This window comes from Podarcis muralis, chromosome 8, assembly GCF_964188315.1.
Source record: "Podarcis muralis chromosome 8, rPodMur119.hap1.1, whole genome shotgun sequence".
NCBI classification, from domain to species: domain Eukaryota; kingdom Metazoa; phylum Chordata; class Lepidosauria; order Squamata; family Lacertidae; genus Podarcis; species Podarcis muralis.
Genome location: NC_135662.1, coordinates 27408678 through 27420789, shown reverse-complemented (window position 1 = coordinate 27420789; position 12112 = coordinate 27408678). Strand labels below are relative to the sequence as shown.

The window sequence follows — 12112 nt, the reverse complement described above, 5'->3', positions numbered from 1 at the left end:
AAGTGAGATAATTGGGAAATAACTCTAAAAGGGGGATGTTTTGCAGGGCACATTTTAAGGTTTTACAGCTTTTATTTCAACACTTTTTCTTTGCTCCTATTTTGCCATGTGAAATCTCTGCTGGAGTTCATTCCCCTAACTTGAATCTTGGCATGCAGAATTTCCACCAATTTCCACTTTCAAAAGACCTCAAAATGACCCCTGTAGCACTGTGTTAACATTTCTACTAGAAGTAAATTAATCAATATGGGCCTGCAATATGGGAGAGGATTATGTCACATCCCACCATGCTGGGAAGTCATTCTCCCACCCCCGCCTCAAGATGTTCTCACTGACAAATACCAGATGCTGACAATCTTAGCTATTGACTCAGCAATTCCTCCTAAGACGGTGAATCTGTATAAGTTTAACAATGTTTTAAGCTTTCCATTTAGAATATTATTCCGCAAAGCAACAATAACAACTGTTACTTGCCTTCTATCTTTGGGTAAAAAATGAGCCACTGAAGAAATGATTAATGGGTGCTGTACCTAATTGTCCTTTGCTGGAAACCACAGGAGGTGAGACTGCTCTTGTGGTCAGGCCCAAGTTGTGGGTTTCTTGAAGGCATCTGATTGGCTACTGTAAGAACAGGATGCTGAACAAAATGGGTCATTAGCCTGATCCAACAGGCTCTTCTTTTGTGCTTATGGTGTAGTTATGAAAGCATTGATTTTTGCACTTTAAGCAATGGAGAGCTTCCTTTTTTGGGTCCCCTTCCATTTCTACAATAACTTGTATAATAATAATAATAATAATAATAATAATAATAATAATAATAATAATAATAATTTATTTATACCCTGCCCGCCCTGGCCAGAGCCAGGCTCAGGACATCTAACACCAGTAAAATTACAATAAAATAAATAAATGAACCAATTTAAAATACAGGTTAAAATATAATTTAAAATGCAGCCTCATTTTAATAAGGTAAAGGTAAAGGTACCCCTGCCCGTACGGGCCAGTCTTGACATACTCTAGGGTTGTGTGCCCATCTCACTCAAGAGGCCGGGGGCCAGCGCTGTCCGGAGACACTTCCGGGTCACGTGGCCAGCGTGACAAGCTGCATCTGGCGAGCCAGAGCCGCACACGGAAACGCCGTTTACCTTCCCGCTAGTAAGCGGTCCCTATTTATCTACTTGCACCCGGGGATGCTTTCGAACTGCTAGGTTGGCAGGCGCTGGGACCGAACAACAGGAGCGCACCCCGCCGCGGGGATTCGAACCGCTGACCTTTCGATCAGCAAGCCCTAGGCGCTGAGGCTTTTACCCACAGCGCCACCCGCGTCCCTCCTCATTTTAATAGTAGCCCATAAATCAAAAACATAAGGGGAGGGAAACATAAGGGTCAGACTGAGTCCAAACCAAAGGTCAGGCAGAACAGCTCTGTCTTGCAGGCCCTGCGGAAAGATGTCAAGTCCCGCAGGGCCCTAGTCTCTTGTGACAGAGCGTTCCACCAAGTCGGGGCCAGTACTGAAAAGGCCCTGGCCCTAGTTGAGACCTTGCAACTTGGGACCTCCAAGGTGTTGTCATTTGTGGACCTTAAGGTCCTCCACAGGGCATACCAGGAGAGGCGGTCCCGTAGGTACTAAGTATGTTCATTCAACCTCTTTTCTGCACTGGACAATACATGTAGTTTGGACACGTAAATCAGGCCTTCTAAACCCAATACTGTGCAGCCAACTGCCCCTGGTGAGTTCTGGCTGAAAAAAAAGCCCTGAGTATCACTGAGTTTAACTACAGAATCTACATTAACCACCACTGTCCTAATTACCATATTACTATATGATTCAGCTGTAGGTTGCAGGTTTGATCCCCATGTGGAACAGCTGCATGTTCCTGCATTGCAGGGGGATTGGGCTAGGTGATCAGGGTCCCTTCCAACTTTACAATTCTATGATTCTATAAACAGTCCTTTTGGGATGCGGGTGGCGCTGTGGGTAAAAGCCTCAGCGCCTAGGGCTTGCTGATCGAAAGGTCGGCGGTTCGAATCCCCGCAGCGGGGTGTGCTCCCGTTGCTCGGTCCCAGCGCCTGCCAACCTAGCAGTTCGAAAGCACGTCAAAGTGCAAGTAGATAATTAGGGACCGCTTACTGGCGGGAAGGTAAACGGCGTTTCCGTGTGCTGCCCTGGCTCGCCAGATGCAGCTTTGTCACGCTGGCCACGTGACCCGGAAGTGTCTCCGGACAGCGCTGGCCCCTGGCCTCTTAAGTGAGATGGGCGCACACCCCAGAGTCTGTCAAGACTGGCCCGTACGGGCAGGGGTACCTTTACCTTTACCTTTATAAACAGACCTTTAGAAAACCAGGTCTCAGACTGTTTTAAAAGTCAAAGCCAGCACCTCAGATTTAACCCAGTAACATCAGTACCAGTGTAGCTGCTGTAGGATAGATCTCTATGCTGTGATCACTTTGCTCCTACCGACATAGCAGCAGTTTCAGTTATTGGTTTCAGATCTCTGCTCTTTGCTGTTAATCTTTGTCTAGTCTCTGGGCTTTCAAACCCAATTTTATACATGTTTACTCCTTCATTTACTTCATTTATTGCAATTTGAATTAAAAAGCTGACCAATTTAATTTTTAGAGCAACAAATTTGAGCTTCAGAACAAGCAATCCAATGGGGAAAATAGAAATATTTCTGTTTTGATTCAGATTTAATTCCTTTCTGCCAATACATTGTAGAACCAAGATGATCATGGGTCTGGAAACCATGTTTTATGAGGAATGGTTAAGGGAGCTGGGTATATTTAGCCTGGAAAAGAGAAGAATGAGAGGAGATATGATGGCCATCTTCAAATATCTAAATGGCTGTCACATGGAAGATGGAACCAGCTTGTTTTCTCCTGCTCCAGAGGGTAGGATCCAAAACAATGGTTTCAAGTTACAAGAAAAGAGATTCTGACTAAACAATCAGGAAGAACTTTCTGATTGTAAGAGCTGTTCAACAGTGGAATGGACTCCATCAGAAGATGGTGGACTCTCCTTCCTTGGAGGTTTTTAAGCAGAGCTTGGATAGCCATCTGTCATGGATGCTTTAGTGGAGATTCCTTCATTGCAGAGGGTTGGACTAGATGAAGCTCAGGGTCCCTTCCAATTTTACAATTCTATGATCCTGCAATTCTACCCATAGGTTTTGTATCCAAGTAAGAGCAACAAGCAAAATGTCACATAATGACTGCATATATTCTGGTTGGTGAACACTGACAGGAGATTTTTTTGCAGATCAAGAGTTGCTTTCGAAAGCTACAGTGGAAGAGTTTTGCATGAAAATAAATTTCAGAGTTGAGTAGTTAGTCCGCAATCATGCAAAGGCAAAATCTGTCACTTAATTTGTCACTGGCAACATATTTACTCAGTTCAGTTCTGCTAAATGAGACCCAGCTGTGCTGATAGAACAGGCTTTGAGAAGAAAAGAAGGAGGTGAAGAAAGGAGGTCCATGAGAAATCATGCCTGACGCAAAAGTACAAAGCAGTGTGATTAAAATTTGCTTATACAACAGAGTGGAAAAATTCCGAACCAAAAACGTTATGGATGGTGAGATTCAAATTAAAATGTTCCAGTCTAATGGAAATGTTAAATATGAATGAGACTAAAGATGCCTCTAGAGAGTCCAGTTTCATTTGTACAAGCATGTTCAGGTCCTAAAACCAGGAAAGGGGGCCTGAGGGACAAGCTATCATTTTCTCAAGTACTGGTGACCTGGGTTTCTTTGGATACCAAAGGAGGAAAGAGCATGTATGAAGTTGCATTGACCATGTCAAAAGTCTGGTTGGTTGGAGAAGAGGTTAAAAAAAATCACTTTCCTGAAGGTTGTTTATCAAAGGTGAAGCCAGCAGGAGAAGCATACAGGGATAGAGACCATTGTTTGCTACTAGAGTAGAATAGAATTACAGAGTTGGAAGGGACCGCGAGGGGCATCTAGTCCAACTCCCTGCAATGCAGGAATCTCTTGCCCAATGTGGGGCTTGAACCCACAATCTTCAGATTAAGAGTCTCATGCTCTACTGACTGAGCTATCCCAGGTACATACTTCTTTTGCAAGCATATAGGAAATCCCAGGTTCAATACCCAATATCCCCAGTTGAAAGGATCAGGTAGTCAGCGATGGAAAAGACATTTGCCCAAGACCTTGGGAGCTGCTACCTGTCAGAGTAAACCACATTAGATGGGTGGGCAAATATAAATAGTCTAGCCTGGAATGAAGCAGCTTCCTATGTAACACCATAGAATAGAATATGGGTACTAGAATGCATGAATGATAAGGGTGGGGGCGTAGAATGCCAGGAAAGAGCAAGACGATTAGCAAGTCAGTTGGTGACAGTTAGAGGAGAAGAAACCCAAGAGAGGACTGCAGGAGTAGAGGAAGGAAAAGTAGAGGAGAGAGAGGACATCAGGGAGAAGGAGGGTGGAAGCAGAACAACAGAACAGATTCTGTTACAAGAATGTTATCCAACTAGCAACTGATAACAGACACTATTCTTGCTGAAACAACTTTTTTTGGCAGGGGGTAGGTTTTCTTTATGTTTAAGCTTGTTCATTGTTACTACTGTAAGTTGATTATTTGCTTTACTATTTTCAGACGTTGTAGTTGTTTTGTTTTGTTTTGTTTTGTTTTGTTTTGTTTTGTTTTGTTTTGTTTTGTTTTGTTTTGTTGAACATCCTATATAGGCCAAAGCTTGAATGTGAACCTGCAATTTGAAATTGCACCTGTCATGCATTGACATGAGTAATACTGAGTGGTGACAATATTACTAAGCAAATGTGTGCTAGTCAACAACTTGGAGATGGGCCTGAGAGAGCTCACATATATGTATGTATGTATGTATGTATGTATGTATGTATGTATTTAATTTACATCCTGCCCTTCCTCCTGAAAGATCCTTGGGGTGGCTCAGGGTGGAATTTTGATTATGCAGTGGCGAAACTGATACGATATAGCAGTTAAGAGCATGATCTGTGAATAAGACAGTCCTCAGTTCAACTTTATGCTAATTCATGAAGTCACTAGATAGCCTTAGGAAATCCACTATGACTCCGCTATTTGCAATATGGGTGTAGTAAAATTCCAGCTTGAAGAGGGGGTTGCCGTATTAGTCTCCTGCAGCAAAAAACAGCACCTTGAAGACTATTATGGCACTGGGCTTATGCCATAAGCTTTTGTGGCCTACAGCCCACTTCATCAGATGTATGGTGTGTTATTTTGAGATACAAGTACATATATATACAGGCTGGCTGTAAACAGTGAGGACAGAGAAAAGTGCATGGTGAATGTGAATGGTGGCCATTCACAAAATCACTATGCAATCCTATACATATCAACTCAGAAGTAAATCCATTGGGTGGATTTCGAAGTTGTGCTATGCAGATTGCTCCATCAACATGAGTATTTATGCTTGCCTGGTGGAACAATCTCCTCTCTCCTTCCCCCCCCCCCATACTGCAGTATGAGCAGTATGTCAATCACTACTGATGCTTTCTCTTTTTTTTCACAGAAGAAAATAGGAAGGAATGCCCTTGCTTCTTTGGATTGGGCTTTGGGGCCTCATCCAGCTGTCAGGAAGTGACCAGGTTTCTTCTGTTTCGACAAATTGTTCAGAAACAAAAGTAAGTGTTTTCTGCCACACGTATTGACCTGGGGCAGAAAAAGCACTGCCTCTCTACAAACCATGGCTTGCAAATTAAACACCAGTCCCCAGAAACTCCACTTTCTGGTACAAATTCCTCCCTCTCTTCTCTAGTTTGCTATACTCACAAGCCAGGGGTTTTGTGTTGCAAACCACGGCCAATGCTAACAAGGTCACCCCATGGTTTGTCAACCAACTTCAAAATATACTGTAGACCAGACCTTTCCCAATGTTCATGTTGGTGACACACTTTTCAGACATGCATCATTTGGCAACACAGTAATTCAGTTTTACTAGCAAACCAGAGCTTAAACTAACTCCTTTCCAACCCCAGAAGGAGCATGGGGAGTGTTCACGCGACACACCTACACTCTGCAGCCAACACACAATGTGTCATGACACACAGTTTGGAAATCTCTGCCTTAGACACTGGTCAAGTAAAACAAGCCTGCTCAACACAGACCATTGTTATGTACTATGAATATATAAATCTGAGCCACAGTGAAGGAAATCGAGGGGAGAGAATTTACTGCCACAAGCTGTGGATAGCCACCAAGTCATAGGACTGCCAATGGGGATTACAAAAGATCATGGAAGATAGCTCTGAGCTCCACATTGATAGCTCAATGTAAATTCCATGGTAAAAGCAGTATGCCAATTATACCTTTGAATAACAGTTGCAGGGAGGGCAAACAGAGCTGTCACTTTTAAACGCCACTTGTATAGTTTCTAGAAGCATCTTGAAAGCACTTGGAAACAGAAGGATGGACTAGATCAGGTTGGCAAGGCTTACCGGCCATGGACTGGATCACTCCCGCAGAGATCATCCGTGGGCCGGGCCGGCACAGCGTGACACCGAAAATCACATCTGCACATGTCTGTGGCACTGGAAATTGCTTCTGCGCATGCCCAGATGCCAAAAATCGTGCCTGCGCAGAAGCAATTTCCGGTATCTGCGCACGCACAGACATAATTTCCGGTGCCGCTTGGCGAGTCCCTGTGCCACGCTGCACCAGTTTTGCGCAGCGCACAGGGGACTCACCAAGCGGGCGGCTCGGTTTGGTTCGGGGGGGCTCATGGGCCGGTGAAACGGTCTTCGTAGGCCGGATCCGGCCCATGGGCCACATGTTGCCAACCCCTGGACTAGATTACTGATTATCAACTAGTGGGTCAGTGCCTACTAGTGGGTTAAGACCTGATCTAAGGTGGTTCACAATAGGAGCACTACCACCATGCAAATATATGGTAGAAAATTAAGAAGGGTTTGGGTTAAAAGTGAGTCCTGGGTCTGGATATCTTTGATGGACCTTTGATAGGATCTTCTGTTTGCATGCATTCCTGAGAGAGAAATATATGCCAGTTAAGTTAGGGAGGATGTTGTGCTTTACTGAGCCTGGCTCACTATTTGCAAGCTACACTTTGCAAGGAGGTGATATAGCACCTGCACTGGGTAACATACATGGCCAGCTTCCTTCTCCATTCATTGTGAATTGACTTTCAGCATTCAGTTCCAATTTTAAATTGTTGGCATTTGTCTCTTTAGGAGGACTTCCTTCTTCCTTCAGCTAACAGGACCATATGTGGAAGAGGCCAGCATCTAAGAAGTGGTGGTTTGAATATGACTGTACTGAACACAACACATCTTCCCACTGAATATTTGCAAGTTTTAGAAAATATTCCCTGTCCATCTGAGCACACAAAGAGCTTTCTGACATGCTTATTACAAGATCGTATGATTGCTCGTTTCATTATCTTCATTTTCATGCTTTGGCTTTTTGGGAACAGAACCATCTTCTTCTTTCTCCTCTTCCGTATTAGAAAGACTTCCTTCACTGTCTACATCTGGAATTTAGCTGTAGCTGATTTTGGTGCCCTGTTAGTTCTGTGCAGTATCTTCATATTCTTTTGCACTTGTGAGGATTCGAGTGATGCTCTTGTTAAATTGCTCCTGTTACTGGCATACCTATTTTTCTTCATGCAAGGTACTAGCATGCATTTCCTAATGTCCATCATTATTGATTGGTTCTTGGTTGGCCTCTTCCCTATTTGGCCCCGACGTCACAGTCCAAAATATTTGTCTGTTCTCCTATCTGCTATTGTGTCTGCTCTTCTCTGGGCTCTGTCTTGCTGGCTGTTACTGTTTTTCAATTTGGGGCTTGACCCGCAGTCAATCATTATCCTCACCTTAATGATCTTTGCTCCGCTAATGGTCATCTCCACCCAGACACTGGTCATCAAGATCTGGCGCAACTTAGGTGAGCAGGGAGAACCTTGCACAGAAATTTTGCTTGGGATGTTTTTCTCCCTTGTCACTTGGGCCCCCCTGAATTTGTTCTTTGCCTTGCACCGTGATTTTGCAACCATCTCCTCATTGGCTTTCGTGTTCACTTCTCTGAGTGGCACCATCAACCCAGTACTTTACATTCTCATTGGGCAAACACTTCTTTCTGATTCGGGAAGTCTCATGTTGTACTCTAGGTGGGTTCCAAGGAGGGGAGGGGAAATCCACTAAGCAAATGAGAGACTTGCCATTTTGAGGTGGGGATGAATAATGGTGAGGAACTCTGTGCAACAGATACCCCCCCTTTTTTTAGAAGAAAGGAAGTCTGTATTGGTTCTTAAGGTCTTGATGGGTTAAAGCTATACCAAGATGAATAAAGTGTGCCTAAAGAATATTTACTTGATAAATAAAAACTACTGTATGGCATGCACCTTGCTTCACTTATTTAGAAGATACCTTGGAATGGATGATAGTCCTAATTTGGAACTGGATCAGCCCTTCCTCTGCTTAGCTCAAAGGCAGGAACCTTTGATTCAAGTAAAGAATCCATGGCCCCCATGTACTATCAGAGCCCCCAAAAAATGACACAGAGACTTCAGAGAGAAGTCAACCTATGTTTGACAAAGAGAAAAAAGCATGCCCAATACCTGTACCTATAATGTGGATACGCGGGACGCGGGTGGCGCTGTGGGTAAAACCGCAGTGCCTAGGACTTGCTGATCGCATGGTCAGCGGTTCGAATCCCCGCGGCGGGGTGTGCTCCCGTCGTTCGGTCCCAGCGCCTGCCAACCTAGCAGTTCGAAAGCACCCCCGGGTGCAAGTAGATAAATAGGGACCGCTTACCAGCGGGAAGGTAAACGGTGTTTCCGTGTGCTGCGCTGGCTCGCCAGATGCAGCTTGTCACGCTGGCCACGTGACCCGGAAGTGTCTGCGGACAGCGCTGGCTCCCGGCCTATAGAGTGAGATGAGCGCACAACCCTAGAGTCTGGCAAGACTGGCCTGTACGGGCAGGGGTACCTTTACCTTTATAATGTGGATAAAAGTTCTGGGTTCAGTTAAGAGTTTGGGGGCCCTTAGAGGTTGCAGCACTGATTGGTAGAGTGTGTGCTTTGTATGAAGAAAGACCCAGATCCACCCAGATCATGGGTAGCTCAGTAAGCAGAGCATGAGACTTAATCTCAGGGTCATGGGTCCCTTCCAACTTCACAATTCTGTGATTCCATGAAAAGGATCAGGTCACAAGTGACGGGAAAGACCTTTTCTGGAAACCCTGGATAGCCACCTGCAGTCAGAGCAGATAACCCTTGCCTAGGTGGACAAATAGCCTGGTGTAGTGGCATGAGACAGCTTCCTGTGTGGTTCATATGCCTGTGGTGTAGTATCCCAGGGTCACAAAGAGGGTGTTTGAAAGCCCATTACTATTTTGGCAGCAGAGCCTGTCTCCAATATCCTAGAGCTGCTCAATAAGCATGAAAGGGGAGCTATTTACTGTGTACTCCAATGCTAAGCACAAGGTGCTTCAGTTTCAAGACAATGCTGGGCAAGTTTGGTTACGTACAATGGAATTTCATGGAAAACACAAATTAAGTCACTCCAAATTGTGGTATTGGAGCACTCCCAATCATTTGCCTCTCTCTCTGTGGGTGTGTGGGGGTGTGCACATTTAAGGCAACACATGGAGATCTGTATTGATTGTTGCAGTGCACTCCTAATTTTTATTGCCATATGATTATGAGATTATTGCATAATCTTAGGAGGCTATGTAATCTTAGAAGCAGTGTGGCTTTGAGGGAGAGTGGCTGTGACAATCACAAAGGGACCCTTCACACCTGAATTTGCCACTACACTACTGAGGCTAACACCATTAGTTCATTACAGGCAAAAGGGAGTTAGCATGTCAGCATGTAGTTTCCATAGATGTCAGCACCTGGCAGAGAGTCCCCATCAAAAACATTACCACTCTGTATTCAGTCAGGGAAAAGAATGAAGCAGCAGGAAGCAGAGAGCAGACAATAGCTCAGAAACTGACAAGAGTATTAAGAGAACTGACAATCTGAGTGCCAATGTCATTCTCCGAACACGCAGGGCACCGGCCGCGACACTAGGAGTACAGACTAGGACTAGGTACAATGGTAGCCGGCAGCATGGACAGAGACCAAGAGGCCACATCAGAGGACAGATGATATGAAGAGACAGGAGGGTCATGCAGGTCCTCCTGCACCCAGTGGCAATTCGTCATTCAAACACCACTGGTGTCGGGCACACAGCAAAAACGCAAGTGCATGAAGTGATAAGAAAGATTGGCGTTATTACAAGTGGGACCTGCAAGCAAATGTTTCAGTTGATACTTGAACCTGGGCACTGGAGAGGAATATTTCTGTGCCCTTCCTCCTGGTTTGGAGAAGGACAGCAGGAAAATCTGTCAGATCCAGTGATGAGGCTCTAACGGGATGGTTTCCCCATGTTGCAAGGAATTCAAAGGCTGGGTGCCAACAGGCCTCAATCTGCCTGGATAAGGGAAGCATAATGCACAGCTCCCAGGTATTAATTTGTGTGTGTGTGTGTGTGTGTGTGTGTGTGTGTGTGTGTGTTGTCCCCACTGAGTACTCCAGCAACTTCCAGGAGCCCGTCAAGAGCCTGAATGGGTTGGGGATGGACAAATCTGTCAAATTTGGTTTCTCTTATTCTCCCATTTTTCCATTCTTAAATTCAGTTCTCCACATTTCCATATCAACTTTTTGTTTTTTAAAAGAAGAAAGCCCTCATGAAAATTCCTCAACTAATTTCTCCTAATATACATATTTTTGTATGCATATACATACATTAGCTGCTGGTGTGGTTATTTTGACTGATTTTAATTGTATTTATACTATTGTTTTTGTTTTTAAATCAATATAAGCTGTTTTGGGATGGTTTCTTTCCTTGAAAGCTAGAGCATAAATGTATCTGATGAATGAATAAAGCATTGCTCACTCTGCTGTCCTTATCCATCTACATACATCTAATGACCCACACTCAAATACTTGCAGTTCCTTACCTTAGATTCTTTGTGAAGACTTCGCATCCCATACTTAATCACATTTATCCAGAAGTAAGCCTTATTTATTCCACTGTCAGTATATTTTGGATTGCTGCTGTAATAACCTAAGGATCTGTTTCATGAAATCATTCTAAAAGCTGCACAATTGAAAGGTTTACTTTGTTTAAAAAATAAATTGGGATTACTAAACCCTGGTTCTTGTGTTGCTGTTAAAATGTCAATTTAAATGTCAGTTTTGCATGGGAAATATTCCACTTGAATGTAGCCTCAGGTGATGAAAGGTGGCATTTACTATGCCAGGGCAAACCATTCAAACTGGATTTTTCTTTGACAGAAGTGGAGGTGGGGAAGAAACACTCCTCTCCAGTCACAAAGCAAAAACTGACATTGGTGAAATAATCACCATGTAGTTAATCTACCATGCCAAAGAAAGAAAGAAAGAAAGAAAAACTCAATCAGGCGAATTAGACCAAAATAAGATGAACGCAGCAACAGAGCCAATGATTTGTCTGTAAACCTCATCTGTCAGGGAACATCCACGTGTGGAAGCAGACATCCATGAATGAATTGCCATGCTGCTTCAGGGAGTTTACATGCAAATAGGATCCTGATATGAATCTTTTGTGGTGCGCCCATTATTTTCACCCTCTCTACTGTGGGAAGTGGATGTCACTACACTAGGGATCGGAGAATATGTCAGTTTCTCTTTTTCTCGATTTCTCATTTTTCTAAAACGGGGGAAATAAGGATGATGTATTTTTGATAAATTGTTATGTTGAAATTCCTAATAAAAGAATATTTTTTTAAAAAAAAAATATTTTATTAAGGATTTTCTTGTTTTACAGAAGTGTAGTGCCTCGTTTTTTGTTTGTTTTTTCCATGTAACATTTTTACAAATCCATTTCATTTGTTGAGGCATTAGGGAGAGAAGAAAAAAGAAAGAGGGAAGAAAAGGGGGGGTGGAGAGAGGGAAGATGGGTGGGGGTGGGGTCGGGTGGCGGTGTTTCTATTATGTTTAATGTGTGTAGAGTTTGGTGTCAGCGTTGTTTGTGTTGTTCACTTGTGTTCCTTTGGTGGTGAGAGAGGTTGGGGTTGGCCTAGGGTGTGATTGTTTGCTTGTGATTGGCTG

At 43.8% G+C, this 12112-nt stretch overlaps 1 protein-coding gene across 1 annotated transcript; it reads left to right on the top strand.

The window, feature by feature from the left end:
• The first annotated feature begins 5529 nt into the window (after nt 1-5529).
• LOC114600450 (proto-oncogene Mas-like) lies at nt 5530-11784 on the top strand. The gene is made up of 2 exons (XM_077932872.1): nt 5530-5642; nt 7206-11784. Exons 1-2 carry the CDS (start codon nt 5547-5549, stop codon nt 8172-8174), a joined length of 1065 nt encoding a protein of 354 aa, XP_077788998.1. The 5' UTR covers nt 5530-5546; the 3' UTR covers nt 8175-11784.
• Nucleotides 11785-12112: the final 328 nt, after the last annotated feature.

Coding starts and splice junctions, on each gene's coding strand:
- LOC114600450 (XM_077932872.1), top strand. CDS start 5,547: ATGCCCTTGCTTCTTTGGATTGGGCTTTGGGGCCTCATCCAGCTGTCA. Junction 5,643..7,205: donor CAAATTGTTCAGAAACAAAA/GTAAGTGTTTTC, acceptor TTGTCTCTTTAG/GAGGACTTCCTTCTTCCTTC.